This window comes from Rhinatrema bivittatum, chromosome 4 (genome assembly GCF_901001135.1).
Source record: "Rhinatrema bivittatum chromosome 4, aRhiBiv1.1, whole genome shotgun sequence".
Lineage (NCBI taxonomy): Eukaryota > Metazoa > Chordata > Amphibia > Gymnophiona > Rhinatrematidae > Rhinatrema > Rhinatrema bivittatum.
Genome location: NC_042618.1, coordinates 213359183 through 213379995, shown reverse-complemented (window position 1 = coordinate 213379995; position 20813 = coordinate 213359183). Strand labels below are relative to the sequence as shown.

At 42.9% G+C, this 20813-nt stretch overlaps 1 protein-coding gene across 1 annotated transcript in view; it reads right to left on the bottom strand.

Annotated features, from left to right (window-relative positions):
- UBA7 (ubiquitin like modifier activating enzyme 7) overlaps window positions 1-20813 on the bottom strand; it is a 426723-nt gene that overhangs the window by 280300 nt on the left and 125610 nt on the right. Inside the window, exon 14 of the mRNA XM_029599673.1 lies at window positions 6896-7061. Within this exon, the coding sequence (XP_029455533.1) occupies window positions 6896-7061 (166 nt within the window). The remainder of the gene's footprint in view (window positions 1-6895; window positions 7062-20813) is intronic.

Below are 20813 nucleotides of genomic sequence, written 5' to 3'. Positions count from 1 at the left end.
AGTTAGCCGGATAAAATTATCCGGCTAACTTTAAGATAGCCGGGTATAATCAGCAACATGGTTTATTTATTTATTTATCTAATTTATATACCGTCTGTCTGACTAGCAATCACTTCTGTTGGAAACAGGATGCTGGGCTTGATGGACCCTTGGTCTGACCCAGCATGGCAATTTCTTATGTTCTTACATAGCGGTCGTATAATATACATCAAAAATTTTAATCTAATTAAGCCAGTTTAAAATTTACCATATTAAAATAAACTATAATAAAAAACATTGCAAAAATTAAAATGACCTTAAAATACGATAACAATGTAAAAGAATCAAAATCTAATATTAACTTAAAAAATAACAAGTAATGCTACAAATTAATATCAGTATAATATAAACATAAAAACATAAAATAATGTAACATAACCGTTGTAGACACATATTAATCAAATATAATATGCTTGTATAGCAGCACTGTTAAGCTCTTTTGTTAGTCTAATTGTGGGAGGTAATTTAACTTAACTGTCATTTAAATGATTGACGGTTGGGTATTAGTTAAGTCGTAGGCCTGTTTGAACAGTAGTGTTTTTAAACTTTTCTTAAACATTTTTATTCTTTCTGTATTCTAAGTTTGAAGGGTAAGGTTGCAACACTGAATATATAAAACAACCATATAGGACACTGCGGCGTATAAGACGCACCCCCCTTTTGTCTACACATTTGTAAGGAAAAAATAATTTTCTAACTTTGCAAGTGCAAAGTTAGAAAATTATTTTTTCCTTACAAATGTGTAGACAATCAAAATTCCCTGTCTTCTGCATCATTCTCCAGTGCTGGGCAAAAGGGGCTTGCTGCGCTTCGGCACGGAACCAGGCTGCACACAGAGCCAGGCTGGGAAAATCATCGAAAAATGGACACCTCTGCGATGCAGCTCCGAGCAGGGCCCAGACATCTCCCTGCGTTGTATGGCCAAGTGCCAGGGGGAAAGTGACGCGGTGGCGTTGGGGAGCGAGGGCGTGCCGTCCGATTGGCCGGTGCAAAGGGAGCTTGCCCAGCAACAGCCAATCGGGCACGCGAACTCGCTTCCCGATGCCACCACGTCACTTCCCCCCCAATCGGACGCTGTTAATTTTGATTACCGGCACATAGGACGCACTCCATATTTTTCCCCTATTTTGAGGGGAAAAAAGTGCATCCTATACGCCGGCAAATATGGTAGTTAGCCAGATAAGTTTATCCAGCTAGTAGAGTTGCACAGTAGCTGAATATAGAGTCCTTAATGTTTATCTGTGCCATGTCCATTTCAGAGACATAGTGCGTCTATGGCCACGCCTAAAAGTGCCAGAGCGCTGCCATGTTCCAATGAGAGCAGTGTGGCTGGTGGACCCTCAAGAAAAAAGCAATGCAGTCCCCTCAAAATAGACAGCCTGGTCAGCGTGGCCCCGCTAGCTAATACTGCAAATTCTGGTGGGACTGCACTGCTTTTTTCACTTACTAAGGCCTCACTTACCACGCCGTCAATGTCAGCAGGGCTGCACTGCTTTGAAGGAGGAGGAGGAGCGCACCCTACCCTGCCAGAGATAGTCCAATGAAAGAGCTGGCTCGGCCCCACGGCAGGAAGTTGTTCCCTTGGCCACAGGGGTTGAAGAAGTAGACTGCTGCTGCCTGATATGTCAAGAAGGAAGTGAGAGAGAGCACGTGTGCTTGTGTGTGAGAGCGTGAAAGAGCACGTGTGCTTGTATGTGGGAGAGTGAAAGAGCACGTGTGCTTGTGTGTGGGAAAGAGCATATATGTGGGAGAGAGAGAATGTGTGCTTATGTGTGGGAGAGTGAGAGAGTGTATGTTTGTGTGTGGGAGAGTGAGAGAGAATGTGTGCAGAAGAGTGAGAGAGAGTATGTACGTGGGGAGAGTGAGACAGAGCATGTGTGCTTGTGTGTGGGGGAAAGACAGAAAGCATACGTGTGGGAAAGTGAAAAAGAGCATGTGTGTATGTATGTGGGGGAGTAAAAGAGCATGTGTATGTATGAGAGGAAGCAGTTATTCTCTGCCTGCTAATCCATGACACTTTCAGGGCATCTGGAAATCAAAAGTTTCAAGGTATGGATAATAGGGAACTTTTTAAAATCCTTATTTTAATTGCTGGGTGTTATTTGATGTAAAATGTCTGTTTTGAAATATTTTATTGATGTTTGGAAGATTTTTATGAGTTTCTAATTATTGAATATTATTCTAGTCATTGTTTTGAATTATTCTTTTTATTGGTATGGGTTTACTAATTTTGTTTTATGAGGAATGGTAATGTTTCTGTTTTTTACATTGTAGCCAGGATTTAGCTTGTTGAGGTTTCCAGTTCAGGTTTTGTCTATACATTTCTATGTATACTGTATGGTCTCTTTATTCTGTATTTGAGGTTCTGTGTGTTTTGCATGTGTGACTGAAGTGAGTTATTCTATTAGTGTGTAGTTTCTATGCAGGGACCTAAAGCAGCTTGGCTTGTTCTGTTTTCCTAATAGGGGGTGTATTACTATTTTAGGCCTGGTGTAATATTTGTAGTAGGGTTGTTGCTGTTTGAGTGCTGACAGTTAGTGCTGTTTTATATAGAAATTCTTTTTTCTCGTGGCTCTCTGATGGTCATGCCCAAGCCCAAGATGCATACAGTAGGCCTAATACCATATAGGCTTCAAGTGCCTTTAGCTCTTTTTGCAGGGTTTTCTGGTTGGCACCACAGCAGTGCATGTAAATATAATATACATATTGTAAGTAAGATTTTTACCTTAGAAGACTGTGCTTTGAATGGTTTTCTTTCCATGTAAAACCTGTTATTATAAGTGCATAATTTTTAATTGTGTGTTAGGAGGGTGTGATGGGGTGAGGGGTACAAGACTGTAAAGTTTTCCTAGGGCACCTAAATCCCTTGCACTAGCCATGGGCATTGCTGTACAAACATTTAACAGAGTCTTCCAACTCGTGGTGTCATGTGTTGTGTAATGGGTGAGGGTGCAGTTTTTCACTTGGCCATACGTGCTAAATTGCCTGGCTATGGCTCCGGTCTAGTTTAAACTTCATTTTAATGAAATTCGTTCCTGCTGTTATTTCTGTGGAAACTGTCGCATGGAACTCCTAATACAGGATTTTAGTAGTGAGATCGGTTGAGCTTGCTCAAGATTTCTACAAACAGCTCTCCTGACATAATTAAACAGAAGGTAGTACACATTGAGCACTCTTTCTGGCTAAGGAAAAGGGATTGGCGCACACTGGCCCCCCTGGCTGGGCAAGCATTCCTGCTCCGTGGCATCCATAGCTATTGCATGGCTTTTATTAACTTTTCAGATTGTAGGCTGATTTTGTGTTCGGTTGCTTTGGGTCTTTGTGACTGTCCTATGGCTGGGTGTGTTTGAGTCATTTTTTGCAAACTGTCGCCAAAGTCCATTGTCTAGTAATTTCAGTTCTATTATAAATGATTCTATAGGCTCAGTAGCACCTTACAGTCTGTTACGGAATTTATATCTTGCAAATATTGGATTTACTTTAGGATTTTCATATTCTTCATATCTTTTGTAGTGGGCCCAATTTTTTTCTCTTGGTGGTCATGTCTTCCCACTTTATAAATTTCCATTCTTTTTTCATGCACTTTTTATTATTAATTAACAGCACATTTCCTTCTTTCATGATTTGAGGGAACCTCTGAATAATAGTTCTGCATGCTATTTGAAATTCTTCTACTCATCAGGAAGATTTATCTTGTTCCAATTCATGCTAAGCACATGCATTGTCAGACTCCAGGTGGCCAATATTCAAAGCTACTACGCCGGATAAGTAGCAACTAATATCCAGTAGCCGTTGAATATCTGGCTAAGTTCGGCAGCAGCCACTTAGCTGGATAAGTCACTTATCTGACTAAGCAGATAGCCGAATAAGTTTTGGGCAAATCGGCATGGCGCTACTTATTTGGTTAACTTAGCCAAATAAGTATTGATATTTCTACTTATCCGTTTAAGTTAACTAGATAAGTTAGACCTATCTACCTAAGTAGCGATTTTGACAGCCATGCTACTGAATATCTCATGTAAGTTTGATGGATAAGTCTTATCCTGCTAACTTACATAGATGTTTAGGTTTGAATATTGACCCCCTTACTTTCTCTACAGGTTAGGGGCTGCTGTCAGCAGTACTTACAGCTGTTTTGGATGTTTATGCAGTTTCTTCCAAAATTGATTGCTTCTAGTGCCAATCTATTTGCTCTGGCACTATTTACAAATCTGTTTACTTTACTTCTGACAACATATGTTTTTAGCCTTTGTGGTATTTTGTGCTACTTGGAATAAGGAGAATGGGTATGAATGTATCTTAAGACATCTATTCATAGCCTGCTCAGTGCAGCAAAGGTTTCATTCTCCCATATTATATGCAGTAATTATCCTAATAGGTTAGCACTTACATTATGTACCATAATTCACCTTGTCTAGTGGCAATACCATCTAGCATCCTTTCAGTGTATTACATCTGTATTTTTGCAAACAGTTACTAAGAGTACAACTCACACAGCCATGTGGAGCCAGTGGGCAAAAGCATCAGTAGGAAAGGAAGGAGCCAAGAGGACTTGGTGGCAGGCATCATCTTTAGCTGGGGTCAGGGAACATGGCAGCAGTAACCTGTGATGGAAGAGGGGTTCATACAATGGAAACAACTTGTGTGGGGAAGAAGATGGCCGACTAGCATTCTCCCATGATTGCATGGCACACGGCTGATTCTACACAGATGCCAGGGCATTGTAGGAGACAGGGATCCCCCGGGTATAACTGAGGGAATATTCAAAAGTCTCTTAACAGGAGAAGAGAGTTTAGGACATTGGAAAGGTACTGGTTTATGAAAAGGGCAGTTATGAACAGTGAGAAAGCATCGGTTTAGGAGTGGGAACATTTAGAACAGTGGACAGACATAGACTTAAATCCTTCATTTCTCTCTGGCCTTTTATAAGATGTACGACATGTACCATGTGCTTTAACCTTAGACTGAGAACTTTAGCAGTTACATGCAGACATCCCCACTTTAAGCTGGCTTCAGAAGCAGTTTCACACTTCGAGTCCTCAAGTGGTAAGAGATCTGGAGTTGGAACAAGATTGCTGGAGTCATACCATGCAGAAAAAGGCAAGTAAGAAATGGATTTATAAAAACCTGCTTCAACTTCAGAAATCCTATCATTGTCACATAAATCTATTATGCCACTTTAACAAGTAATTTTCATTCATTTCACATTTCCCTTTTAATCAGGACGTCCCTATATCCAGTGGTGCGCCTAAGCAATGATGCCTCTTGTGGCAAGACCAGCCAGCCTAACACTGTATTTACAACAGATAGAACATAAGAATATAAGCTGCGCCATACTGGGTCAGACCAAGGGTCCATCAAGCCCAGCATCCTGTCTCCAACAGTGGCCAATCCAAGTCACAACTAACTGGCAAGTACCCAAACACTAGATAAATCACAAGCCACTATTGCATATTAATTACCGTAATAGCAGTTTATGAATGTTTCCTCTAGGAACTTATCCAAACCTTTTTTTAAACCAAGCTACATTCTCTGGCAATGAATTCCAGAGCTTAACTATGCACTGAGTGAAAAATAATTTTCTTCGGTTTTAAATGAGCTACTTGCTAATTTCATGGGGTGCCCCCTGGTCCTATTATCTGAGAGAGTAAATAACCGATTAACATTAACTTGTTCAAGTCCTTTCATGATTTTGTAGACTATCATATCCTCCCCTCAGTTATCTCTTCTCCAAACTGAACAGCCCTAACTTCTTTAGCCTTTCCATGCCCCTTATCATTTTGGTCGCCCTTCTCTGCACTCTCTCCAGTGCAACTATATCCTTTTTGAGATGCTGTGACCAGAAATGCACACAATATTCAAGGTGTAGTCTCACCATGGAGCGATTCAGAGGCATTCTGACATCTTCTATTTTATTTGCCATTCCCTTCCTAATAATTCTTAACATTCTGTTTGCTTTTTTTGATCTCCACAGCACACTGAGCTGACAATTTCAATGTATTATCCACTATGATGCCTAGATCTCTTTCCTGGGTGGTAACTCCTAAGTTTGCAACTAGGGGGAGCGTGAGAGAGCATACTGGAGACCAGACAGGAAGGGAGCTCACAGTTAAAAGAAGCCTCCCAGCATACCCAGTCTGCAATTGTTCTAAAGTGACAGGAAGGTGGGAAGTGTAGTTCTTAGGCAATTTGAGCTGAGCACCCAATTAGAAGTAATTAGGAATGGATGATAGACTGATAAATATTTAAAATAAAGTAAGAGAGTCACCTAAGGCCAATTGGGGAAGTTTCAGCTACTACTGCTGTTAGTAAGGCAGAGAGAGAGAGAAGCAAGGTGGTCTAAGACATCAAGAAGGATGAGATCCTGGCTAGGAGCCCAAGAGTGAACCACACTGGCAGGATCTCCATCCACTTGATAATCAAGAGGCAGTCAGTTGGGGGGGAAGCTAGCAAGGGACAGGTTAAAGTACAAGGGCTGATTTCTGTAGTGTAAAGCATCGGACTAGCCTGGAACTATGTCTTTAACTACCTGCTTAAATGCCCTGCTGTGTTAAGCCATAAACAGAGTCTGCAGCTGGCAAGCAAAGATCCTAACTGGAAGCAAGTTGTGACTTGTTACTGTAAATTAAGCATGTAAAATACGATGTGAGATTCACGTCTCCTCTCTGGGAAGGGGAGAGATGCTGATTTCCCGCCCCAAAGAGCTGAATCAGAGATTCCATGCTGTGACACCCTATTCACCTAGTATGAGTGTGATGACATAGGCGGAAGATAAATATTTACATAAATAAATATAGCCAATGATCCACGTAACCAGATATATCTCTCTGTCCAGTGACACCTTTTCACTGCTTACTTGCTTTGATGTTATCTAAGGCGTTGGCAACACCATCCAGTGCTTGGAAGAAGTCGTCGTCGTACACATGCTCCGTGCTGGGCCCCACAAGGTCCTGATGCGCCCTCACCTGGCACATAGGGTTCATTTTCCTGATGGCCCGTGCTGCCGTTTCTGATTTCATTTTCTGCAAAAGTAGAGTTAAGAGACTCAGTCAAGATATGTTTCCAACAGCCTCAGTGTAATAAGTGACTTGTGTAAAAAGATCTATCTGATTAAGCCTGAATACGCCTCCTCATAAGTACTTTCACACACACCAAGTAAATACTAGCTGAAATGGGATATGATGTGACTGTGAGTCTTGGGCGTTTTTTTCCTCATTCCCTATGTTCATACTACGATCCAATAAACCCCAGTTACATATGGTCCATGTTTAGGAGTTCAGAGCCCTTCTCCAGACAAGAGTGCTACTACTTTTTAATGGAGTGCATTTCTTTTAACAATGAAATCAATGGAGTGACCCACTCCCCCTCCCCATCTATCATATCCTTTTGTACCACTCTGTGACACATCATTAACATGACCTATAGCTATGACTTCTTACTGTGAAGAAGTCACCTGTCACTGGTACCCTGTGAGGTGTACCTCTGTTGGTGCACTTACACATCAAAGGATTCCTACCCTGTCTCTTTCTTCTCATCCTCTTCTCTGACTTGAACAGACTGGTCTAGATTACTGTCATCCCCTATCCATGGAATTGTTGCAGAAAGCACTCAGACATTTGCAACTGATTCAGAATGTGGCTGCTAAGTTATTGACAGGGACTGGGCTTCGTCACTTCTTTGGTTGCCAATCGAGCACAGAGTGAAATTTAAGATTCTCGCTCTGACTTTCAAAGCTTTGAATGGTACTGCTCTGCTTTTCTTGCATCTCATTTCACAGCTTATGTCCCAAATTGTGTACTTAGGCCTGCGCATGAGGGTTTGCTCAAAAAGAGAAGACTGCTTAGTATTAAACTGAGAGCTTTTTTTCGGCACTGAACCATGTTTCTGGAGCAACCTGCTCATTTTATTAATGATTATTTATGTTTTACAAATGGTGTAAAATTTTGTCTGTTTGAACAGGCCTTTAATTGATCTATCCCTTATGAAGAAAGCCTAAACAGGTTAGGTCTCTTCAGCTTGGAGAAGAGATGACAGAGGTTTACAAAATTAAATTAATATGGAACAGTTGTTTACGCTAACAAAAAGTACAAGGAATAGAGGACTACAAACTAGTAGCAGATCTAAAACAAATTTAAGAAAGTATTTTTTCAGTTAACGCACAAGTAAGCTGTGGAACTTGTTGCCAGAGAAAGTGAGTATAGCTAGCAGTACAGCCAAGTTTTAAATGGGTCTGGAAAAATTTCTAGAAGACAAGTCTATAAATAGTTATTAGCCAAAAGGACTTGGGTGCCTCCACTTGTCACTTCTGGGAGTTAGTAACATGGAATGGACTTTCCTATTGGGATCTGCCGGGTACCACCAAATGATCCAGCCGGGCCATTCTCAGAGACAGGATGCTGGGTGAAGGACCATTGATCTGACCCCAGCATGGAGTTTCTTAGGTTCCTATCGACTGTTACCTTGGTCCTTTTTAAATTGATATTATTTCATTTAGGATCTTTTATCTTAATATGAGGGCAGTATTCAAAGATATTTCTGCAGATAAAACATTTTACCCATGAAAATATGTTCTCTGACCATTGCCCATGCTTGGGTCCCAATGTAATAACTGTGCACACGTTAGCACACAGTAACTGAGGCAGCCCGGACACCCCTTAGTTGTTCTCCCACCCCCACCATCCTGGCTGGATGCCCCAAAATTACACACACAAGGAAAACATGACACTATAACTTTGGATGAAATGGCCGCAGCCATTTATTAGAGGACCCTAACAAAGGACTCTAATTTAGGCGCCGTGTCCTGTCACCACTGCCTACTCTCAACAATCGGGTAGGTGTCGATAACCCAATTATCCATTGTACCTGAAGACTGGAGGATAGCAAATGTAACCCCAATATTTAAAAAGGGCTCCAGGGGCGATCCGGGAAACTACAGACCGGTTAGCCTGACTTCAGTGCCAGGAAAAATAGTGGAAAGTGTTCTAAACATCAAAATCACAGAACATATAGAAAGACATGGTTTAATGGAACAAAGTCAGCATGGCTTTACCCAGGGCAAGTCTTGCCTCACAAATCTGCTTCACTTTTTTGAAGGAGTTAATAAACATGTGGATAAAGGTGAACCGGTAGATATAGTATACTTGGATTTTCAGAAGGCGTTTGACAAAGTTCCTCATGAGAGGCTTCTAGGAAAAGTAAAAAGTCATGGGATAGGTGGCGATGTCCTTTCGTGGATTGCAAACTGGCAAAAAGACAGGAAACAGAGAGTAGGATTAAATGGGCAATTTTCTCAGTGGAAGGGAGTGGACAGTGGAGTGTCTCAGGGATCTGTATTGGGACCCTTACTGTTCAATATATTTATAAATGATCTGGAAAGAAATACGACGAGTGAGATAATCAAATTTGCAGATGACACAAAATTGTGCAGAGTAGTTGAATCGCAGGCAGATTGTGATGAATTGCAGGAGGACCTTGTGAGACTGGAAAATTGGGCATCCAAATGGCAGATGAAATTTAATGTGGATAAGTGCAAGGTGATGCATATAGGGAAAAATAACCCATGCTATAATTACACGATGTTGGGTTCCATATTAGGTGCTACAACCCAAGAAAGAGATCTAGGTGTCATAGTGGATAACACATTGAAATCGTCGGTTCAGTGTGCTGCGGCAGTCAAAAAAGCAAACAGAATGTTGGGAATTATTAGAAAAGGAATGATGAATAAAACAGAAAATGTCATAATGCCTCTGTATCGCTCCATGGTGAGACCGCACCTTGAATACTGTGTACAATTCTGGTCGCCGCATCTCAAAAAAGATATAATTGCGATGGAGAAGGTACAGAGAAGGGCTACCAAAATGATAAGGGGAATGGAACAACTCCCCTATGAGGAAAGACTAAAGAGGTTAGGACTTTTCAGCTTGGAGAAGAGACGACTGAGGGGGGATATGATAGAGGTGTTTAAAATCATGAGAGGTCTAGAACGGGTAGATGTGAATCGGTTATTTACTCTTTCGGATAGTAGAAGGACTAGGGGACACTCCATGAAGTTAGCATGGGGCACATTTAAAACTAATCGGAGAAAGTTCTTTTTTACTCAACGCACAATTAAACTCTGGAATTTGTTGCCAGAGAATGTGGTTCGTGCAGTTAGTATAGCTGTGTTTAAAAAAGGATTGGATAAGTTCTTGGAGGAGAAGTCCATTACCTGCTATTAAGTTCACTTAGAGAATAGCCACTGCCATTAGCAATGGTTACATGGAATAGACTTAGTTTTTGGGTACTTGCCAGGTTCTTATGGCCTGGATTGGCCACTGTTGGAAACAGGATGCTGGGCTTGATGGACCCTTGGTCTGACCCAGTATGGCATTTTCTTATGTTTCTTATGTTCTTAATTCTCCTCCACCCAAGAGGAAACTAAGGGATCTCGCTCCCACGAGCCCTAACAAGTGTTGTGACCACCCTCCCCTGAGGGGGGATATGATAGAGATGTTTAAAATCATGAGAGGTCTAGAATGGGTAGATGTGAATCAGTTATTTACTCTTTCGGATAGTAGAAAGACTAGGGGCACTCCATGAAGTTAGCATGGGGCACATTTAAAACTAATCATAAAAAGTTCTTTTTTATTCAACGCACAATTAAACTCTGGAATTTGTTGCCAGAGGATGTGGTTAGTGCAGTTAGTATAGCTGTGTTTAAAAAAGGATTGGATAAGTTCTTGGAGGAGAAGTCCATAAAGTTCACTTAGAGCAGAGCTTTCCAAACTTTTCATTTTGGTGACACACTTTTTAGACAAACATAATTTCATGACACGGTAATTCAGTCTACTAGCAAACCAGAGGTTAAAGGTTAAACGAACGAAACGTATTTCGACAATTTATGTATGTTTCCTTAAATATATACATAAATAAAATGTTTCACAACACAACCTATCTTATGAAAACCTTTCATTTATATTAAAAATATATAATATTCCAAGTTCTATTTTCCAAAAAAAAAAACAAGCCCAAGCATATGTCTATCCCCCACACACTCATATCTCTACCCCCCCCCCCCCAAGCATGTCTGGCCCCCACACATTCATCTCTCTCCTCCCATCAAATGTCTGGCCCCCACACTCGTGTACCTCTTCTTTTTGATTGTTGCCAGTTAAGAGCTTCACTCCCTTCAGGGTTCAAGCCTGCCGTGCTGCATAACACCTTCCATGATCACCAGACACTGTTGCTTGCAGTCAGTACTCCTCGTGGTCAGGCCTCATTGGCAGCAGCAGCCAATGACAGGGACAGCTGGGTTCAAGTCCCATCCACCAAGCCCCAAAAAAACACGATTGACAGCAAAAATCACCCAATAATAAACAACCCACGAACCGAAAAAAAAAATATGAATTGCTAGAAAAAAAAAGCCCAAACTCATGCTGGAGTTGACGGCTCAGCGTGCGACACACCTGCACACTGCAGGCGACACACTAATGGGTCGCGACACACAGTTTGGAAAGCTCTGACTTAGAGAATAGCCACTGCCATTAGCAATGGTACCATGGAATAGACTTAGTTTTTGGGTACTTGCCAGGTTCTTATGGCCTGGATTGGCCACTGTTGGAAACAGGATGCTGGGCTTGATGGACCCTTGGTCTGACCCAGTATGGCATTTTCTTATGTTCTTAGGGGTCACGGGCAGGCCACCATGCAGCAGGCCCCACCAGAGCCCCTCCAGACGTGTCCAGCGTTGACCAGTCAAGGCCCAATCCACGAGCCTGACATTCGCCATCTTGGCCCACCGCTATGAAGTGGCCCCAGGTCACCTCTCTTCTTTTACTGGCAGCTCCCTGATCCCTTTTATTGCCTCCTGTTGTTTCAATAACCTCTCCTGGACTCGGTTGCCACCACTACAACAAAATAACAAATGAACAACAACATGCTGCCTAACACTTTATTCTAGCTAATGAAAGGGTGAGTTGGGTGGGAATCGCACTGCATCAGGCCAAGGAAGAAGAGGATGAACAACCAAAGCCAACAGGTTTTTAAGTTCCCAGCCTGCCTGCCCTCCCAACTATGTCACCGCATCACTCCTGTGGTCCCATCAGGTGGGCTAGTGCCAGGACGCATTATGATGTCACCACGCCTGACGTGGGACCAACCAGGAAGAGCGGCGTCAGTATTCACCAATGACATCGGAAGAGACACCCCACCCCCGAAGCGCACAACCCACATGATGCCAGCGCCATCATGGGAAGGGACCCACCGTGCCCCGGGGGTGAGTCGTGACAGGGTGAGGGCAGCCACCCACACAGATGCATCAGGTGTCCAGTTATTTGCAGCACCCGCACATATGTGCTGGGGGAGCTGCCCATTAATTGGGGCAGCCCAGACACCCGTAGTTCTTCTCCCTCCCCCACCATCATGGCTAGATGCCCCAAAATTACACACACAAGGAAAACATGATACTATAACTTTGGATGAAATGACCACAGCCATTTGTTACAAGATCCTAACAGGGGAGTCTAAGTTAGGCGTAAAGTCCTGTCACCACTGCCTGCTCTCAACAACCGGGTAGGTGCCGATAACCCAATTCTCATCTGCCCAAGCAGAAACTAAGGGGTCTTGCTCCCACGAGCCTCAACAGGTGTTGTGACTGCCCACCTGGAGGGGTCCCGAGCAGGCTGCCACACAGCAGGCCCTACCAGAGCCCTTCCCAGACATGTCCGGCTGTTGACCAGTCAAGGCTCAATCCCTGGGCCTGACATTTGCCATTTTGCCCAACCGCTGTGAGGTGGCCCCAGGCCCCCCCCTCTCTCTTCTTTTACCAGTACCTCCCTGATCCTTTTTATTGCTCCTGTTGTTTCAATAGCCTCTCCTGTACTCTGTTGCCACCAACACAGGGATCTCATCATGCATAGACCAGGGTACACCCTTCCTGCCCACCAATGACTAGCTCCCTCCATACTAAATGGTTATGGCTCAAGCACCCACAAAAATCATCTCTGAATAGCTTGCAGAAACAGATCATTGCCCATATTTGACAATGAACTCCATCCTTAGAGTACAAGTCCGCGCAGTGCATATCCACCCATTCATGCCTCAGATATAATCCACCAATGCACTGAAGGACCTTGGCCACCTACTGACTGAACTTGGCTCAATATCTTCCCCACCATCCAATGCTCAACATTCACCAATGGGGTATGATTTTGGATCAACAGATCTTGGAGGATGGCCATGCTGAAGCAATGCAGCTCAAGTCATCCCTGATTGCCTTCAGCAAAGCGAGGCCTGTACCGCTCCCCAAATCATTGCCTCCAAGGTGGATGATAAGGAGGTCTGGTGGTACAAGTCCTGCTCTCCCCAACTGCAATAGGAGCCATATCTGGTGCCAATGCATGCCTCCTTGACCAAACCACTTGATGGTCCAATCTTTTTCTGACAGCCCGAGATCTTGCCCAAATTTCCTGCTCTCGGCTCTTTTGAGGGAATGCATGATGAGCGAGTGGCTGATGACCCACATGAAACAAAGACGGCCAGTGGCAAATGAAAGCAAAGTAAAGTTTTGGTATGCACCCCACCGGGCGCCAGCGCAGGGTGGGGTGCATACACGAAAGTCCTGGCCCTCCAAAGTCCTATCTGCTGTATGATAGCTTGCGGGAGACTGGTGGTGGCAGCATAGGATGCTGCTATCATGCTCTGCAACCCGGCCATCACCAAAGTATTCTAGAGGACTGCTGTGAACTGGTACCTACTTAAAGGCGATTTATCCCAATGTAGCAAGAACAAAACACCCTCTTTAGGGTGTATCGCTAAGTATAAAGTCATGGCTGCGACTGGATATGTCACTAAGCCTCTATAACCTGACCACTCACCCCCTGATCAGTTTTAGACTGTCTCAGTCACAGAGAAAGGGTGCCATTTTAGCCACCGATGTCCTCCTGCAGCAAGCCCTGCAGTTGTGTTTCTCGAAAGCGCCATAAATTCACTAATGCACAAGGCCCCAAAGAATGCTAGCGCGAAGGCAACTCAGAAAAGCGTGGTCTCAAACTTATCGGAGGCTACCATGGGTAGTACGAGCCAGAGCAGCAATAGACAGTTGAAAATCAGTGGTTTCTGAGTATCATGTCGGGGTAAGATTTCCCTGGCCCGGCCCAGCATTACCCTTTTGATAGCAAAATACTGATCTGAACATCATTTTTCCAGCTTCGAGAAGAATGCTACTGCCGCAGGGTGTGAGCGAACCATGTTCCTGGATAGTCCCTGCTGCTTAGTGTGCACTATCAGGAGATCCTCTGGAACCCGGTGCCTGGATCATTTGCACAAGGAATGCCTTCACTTTGTCATAATTGCAGATGTAGGCATTTCCATGTGGATGGAGTAAGTGATCTTCGCAGCATCTCACGTGCCGTCCAGTTCCGAAGGACTATAGCTGTTCTGGTTCCTCTCTTCCAACCAAATCCGCTTACAGTGCCAGCTTCCAGAACAGGCACCACTTGCAACTTGAACACAAAGGTCCCTATTCATATGATATGCGCTTTCTTAATGCTCACTAAAAGGTAAGTTTTCAAATGGGGTCCCACGTGTAAGTAGCATGTACTTGCATATATGCTATTTTATAAATGGCGAGAGTATGCGTGCATTATCGGTTTTGTATGTGGTCCAAGAAAATATGCGTTTTCTTGCATTGGAAATATTCACGTGTACTGAAAAATACATGTGTACTTTTGAAGCAGAAATTTATACTATTTTATAAACTGTGCAGCTCCTGCTGCGGTTTATAAAATACTAGTATTAATCTCTGTGTGTCCACTTATGTGCCCAAATACTGTACTGCAAATAGTATAGGCTCCAAAGAAACATGCATCATTTTATGATATTTGTAGTTGGTGCAGAGCAATGCTGCTAGGATGAACTTAGCCTGACAGCAAGTGGAGAGCAGGACACCTTTGCTGAAAGAATTTAATGGACTCCCTATTTGAGCTACAATTACATTTATTGCGCTAACCATGACCTTTAAAGTTCTTAGAGGGAGAGGTAAAACACCTCAATATTTAAAAGATAATGTCTAGCCAAGCAGCTTACCTTAATATACTCCTGTTTTAGATGCCTAAACATAGAGAGGGTAATTTTACAACAATCCATGTTACTTACACATTGCAAAGGTGTGCAAGTTACACCAACAACATGTAAATTTCACCACCAAGCAGTCAGCACCCTGGACCTTGGAATGCGGAGTCCCTCAGGGCTTTATGCTACCTTCAGTCCTTTTCAACATTTGCAGAAAACCTTTTGCACAGCTAATCAAAAATCTTTTGATGTAAAGGCATATATCTACACTAACATCCAGCTAGTACTTCCTAAGTACACGTCTTAGAACCATCCAAGAATGGACTAAAAACAACAAACTCCATCTACGTCCAAACAAAACTGAAATTCTATGGATACAAAACATGCACAAATAAGTCCCTGATCTGAAAATTCCATTCAGAGCATACAAACTCCCACTAAAACACTGGTAAAAAGCCTTGGAGTCCTGCTGGACTTGAAATTGACAATGTTCCCAGATATCCAAGCAACAGTAAAGAAGCTGCCTCTTCAAACTATCCTGCCTACAAAAACTAAGAAGAAGAATCTAATCGCAGAAGTCCATGCAACGGTAACCACACGGCTGGATTATTGCAATGCTCTGTACAATGGGTCTTGCAGATAAGGCCCTCCACAAACTCCAGATCATTCAAAACACAGTGAGTTCTATTACATAGGAATCGGTACTTGCTCCACAAGGGTCTACATTCCTATTTGCCCGTCCAAGATGTTATCGCAGGTACAGAGATCAAGAGTTACATTGGCAAGATTGCAGATAGGAACCGGTACTCGCTCTATGAGGGCCCATGTTCCTAGAATCTTATACAGACTCTTCTACTCTAGAAGCCAGTTCATATACAGCAATTGTGAGTTCATATTACAGACTGTTTGTGGGAACCAGTGCTCACCTATAGCTCCTGTTCCTGAATGTACTGGAGACTCTCTGTGGCATAGAGACCATTGCAGACATCTACTATTGTGAGTGTACCTTCTTGTATCCAGTATACCATGTCTATTCACTACCTCCAATCTCTCTCTACAGCTCAGTGACCCAGAAATTATATTCCAGTATCAGAAGGACTTCAGCCTTGCCGGACACAGTGACTCACTACTTTAGCAATGGCGCCGTAACACCATTGCAATGGCGTTACGGCGCCATTGCTAAAGTTATGTTTGTAAGTTCCATAGAAGGGTATGGAGATACGAAGAGCTCGTGGCGTGCTGATAGTGTTTGATTAAAATATCCCCTGATGAAGGCTAATTTAGCCGAAACATGGTCCGTGTTGGGAACAATTTATGAATATTTGAAATGATACAGTGTCAAAAACAATATAACATCTATACGCCAGCGATTTGAGATAAGTATCTTTTTGAAATTAAGTAACTAGAGGTCACAATTAAAATAAAATATTATTGCACTTTTAGAGATTTAATAATAAAGTGAAATAAAAAATATCAAAAATTAAAAAATAGTATATAAGGGAGATGGTACGTGATTATAATTAATGGTGCTATAAGAGCTGATACTGTCTGGGGCCCTATGTGGGCGGGAGACGGTGGATTGACACCAATAGGCACTTTGGTTCTATGATACCGTTCTCCTTATATATAAATTTTAAATATTTTTGTTTGGGAATAATTTTCCCTCTCCGTTTCTTGTGCTTATATATTGGGAGATGAGTTGGCTTCTGTGTTGTGATTTGTAATAAAACAATTGTCAGTTGATAAGGACCATTTGGTATATTCACTTGATCAATAGACACTACTATATCTCAAGTCATTTGCCTCGGTATCTTTCCACCCACACCCTCTACATTTGTGTTGGGGCAAAAGAGCTTAAGCTGGCCTTACAGACTGCTGGGGTGAGAGGCTAGAACCTTCCTTTTGAGCCACCAAGTGGCCAGAGATTATTGAAGTAAAGCAACCAGTAAAAATATTTTCTGTTGTTCCTGAGCCTACTTCCTTGCAGCATCATATCGGGACCCTTAGCTCTAGCACTTTCTTTCCACTTAATAAGATTTGCTTTTTGTGCATTAATAACTTTCAAGTATTAAATGTCTGCATTATATCCCTCATCTCTCCTCACATCTAGAATATGCATAGTTAGATGCTAATCTCTTAATTCATTTGGCTTCTGATGTAGACCCTATACCATTTTAGTTGTCTCTTTCCTTTCTGAGATAACAGTCTTCAGAACTGAACAGTATTTTAGGTAAGGGTTAACCAATGATTTGTGCTCTAGTATTATTCTTCCACCTCAGCTGGGCGCAATTCCAGGCATCTACCACTCACCATAAAAAAGCATTTCCTCATGTTTCCTCTAAGCCTTCCTCCCCTCCAAGTCGGTCATGAGCCCTTGTCCTTTACCTATTTTTCTACAGAAAATTCACCTTCCTGTCTTGAATTGAAACTTGCTAAATATTTGAATGCTTCTGTCATACCTCATGCCTTTCTATGCAGAGTTTGTGTTGCAGGCCGTGTACCATTGTGGTGGTCCTCTGAATCACTCCCATTCTATTCTATATTTCCTTTTCATTTTAACCACTTTATGAATTACTTTAGTAACACATGTAAATGTTTCCATGCTAATAGAGTAATCAGACACTATTGTGTCTTTATGAAAGTAAGACCTCCAGAACCGAATACAATACCGAGGTCTCATTAGTGACCAATATAAGGGCAATATTACCTACTTTTTCCTGTGGCAACATCTCTCTTTATATACATCAAGCAGCCAAGTTACCCAATACCTGGATGAAGATTTTTTTTTTTCTTTTGGATAATGCCGTCTTTTTGTAGTCCCTGATACTGCCAGATGAAAGCAGCACTGCAAGTACTAGAATGCAACAGGATTGAGTTGTCAGAAATCCAGTACTGGCCTGAAATCTCCCTCTTAGTACTGCATAACTTGGCAGCTCTGTATATCTGAGCATATTGTTAGCTTTCCCGACTGCTTTATTACACTGACTGGGAACGGTCAGGTCATCCAAAATTATTACTATAACAGTCTCTTTACTTCCTGGTAGCTGCCAGCTTCTTCTGCTAACTGTTTGAGTGGTAATTGGGCTTTTCTGCTCCAAATGTTTTACATGATTTTACATTTTTGGATTGAAGCACAGCTTCCAGAAGTTTGATCACTTTCATTTTTTCCCTCTCCTTCTGGTGTATCTACTCGGTTATAGATTTTTGTGTCATCTGCATAGGAACTTTTTTTTTTTTTTTTTTTTATTTCAAGTCCTTCCACAAGGTCACTATTAAATTTGAGCGGCCTAACAGGGGGGCAAGTGAGTGAGTTGGGCAACAAGCCCACACCCAGCGCATGAGTCCATGACCCTTGACCTAGCATGGTTCGGTTCTAGTCTGAATCTAATACTGAAACACACCATATGGCAACATCTGCCAAGAGACTAAGTTCCCCTTCAATAAAAGGTTCATCTCCTATTCACATTCAGGAATACAGGACCACTTTCTCAGTAGATTAAATACACTCCAGAATGAAAAGTTTCATATGCAGTACTTTAGAGTGCATAGAAATAAAGGTTAAACAAAAAAAACCACAACACAATTTACAAGGTGATATATTTTTGGACTAATTTAATACATTTCTTGACCAGCTTTTGTTGGCTTATACATTTTAGACCATAGGAGTTGAACCCTCCTGAGAGATGAGATCTAAACATTACAGCTCCATGGTTAGATCTCCTGCACCGTGGGTGGGATCCCCCATGTGACTTATGTCTAAGAAATGATGCAATCAGCTTCTGTTCTGTGTACACAAAAAGCATTATTGGGCTGTAAATCAGGCAGCAGACAGAGATATAGATCTCTTCCTCCCATTAAAAGGCGAACAGTAACTGCGTCAGGGTGTCCAGGATACCCTGCCCAAGCCAGAAGACAGACACGGAGCCCAGAGAGCTCCTGCTCAGCTAACAGGAGCCACTTCACTGCTTACGGTTTCAACAGACTCCAGTGGCTTTCTCCCTCCTAATAGCACTTGCCCCCTCTGGCCTCTGGGCTTCAGATAATTAAGCTGGCTTTGTGAGGGAGGCCAGGTCTGGAGTATGCAGCAGGACAGATGAAAGGATGGGCTTTGCAGCCCTGGGCTCTTGCAGGCGGCAGGATGTCAGGAGTCAAACCTCACCAGTGACATATGTCTCAATTAACAGACTGCGTGGGTCCCTGGTGCCTCAGAGGAATTAAAGGGGGATTTATTGAGCGAGGTTGAAGGGGGGCAACCACACACACACACACACACACACCTTTGTTGTACTGGACTATAATACAGGGACTGTAAGACAGCATGTCTTAGCCATACTGAAGAAGAGTCACATTCATTTGCTGTGACAACAGAGCAACTATAAATTTCCCAAGCATTAAATAGGAACAAAGTTACTTAGTGGGTTTAAGTTGAAAAATGACCAATGGTCCATCAACTCCTACCTTTTTCTGATTTCTAGAGTTTTATCTAAAAGGTAATTCAGTGGGAGGGTATAAAACATCGTGCAACTGTAGACAATTTTGCACCAGTGAAACTTTCCTTCCAGATCCCCAATATAACTGCCAGTTCCGCATCAGCACTTTTTCCCAAGTATACAATTATATCATAAACATATCATCTTTCTCCTCTAAAAATGTTCTGTTTACTTTTGAACTGATTTAGTATGGGAGCCATAACCAATTCTGTTGCCATCTCCCTACAAACCATCAGCACTGCAAGCCACAAGTTCCAAGCAGACTCCTGCATCTCCCTCCATATATGGCTCCCATCATTGCAGTAGTGGCCTTATCATTGTTGGGGCCCTGGGCAGATTAACTATTCAGGGGAATTTTGATGACCTAGAAGCAAGTCAGATACTTTTTATTTTAATTTCACTTTGCCCTATTCATGAAATTGCAATGAAAGTTGGGTCAGACCAAAAGTCTTTCAAGCCCAGAATCTTGTCTCCAACAGAGGCCAATCCATAAGAACATAAGAAAACGCCATACTGGGTCAGACCAGGGGTCCATCAAGCCCAGCATCCTGTTTCCAACAGTGGCCAATCTAGGCCATAAGAACCTGGCAAGTACCCAAAAACTAAGTCTATTCCATGTTACCGTTGCTAATGGCAGTGGCTATTCTCTAAGTGAACTTAATAGCAGGTAATGGACTTCTCCTCCAAGATCTTATTCAATCCTTTTTTAAACACAGCTATACTAACTGCACTAAAAACATCCTCTGGCAACAAATTCCAGAGTTTAATTGTGCATTGAGTAAAAAAGAACTTTCTCCGATTAGTTTTAAATGTGCCCCATGCTAACTGTTATGGCCGTGGCAAACCGCGACCGGGGCCAACCGTCATGGCCGCCGGCTGCGGCGGTCCGTGGCCGGGACCGGTAACTCACCCGCGACATCGGGGGGACCTGGAGGCTCCTGATGGAGCAGGGAGCTCCCTCAGACGTTCTTCTCGCGGCCTTGGCCGCTGCCCGGGCCAGCCGCGGAGCCCAGCGGGGCTGAGATGATGACTCCTCCTTCCTGGCTGCTTAGGGCTGCGCGCGCGGCTGAAGAATAGATTTAAAGGGGCCACGACAGGAAAGTCGTGGCTCCCTTCTGAAGCTGCTTCCTCTTTTCGGGTATTTAAGGCAAGGTCTGCCTCTCAGACCTTGCCTTGGTATTAAGGCTCAGTTCCTGGTTTCCTGTTTGGTGTTCTGGATACGCTTCTCGTCCCGCT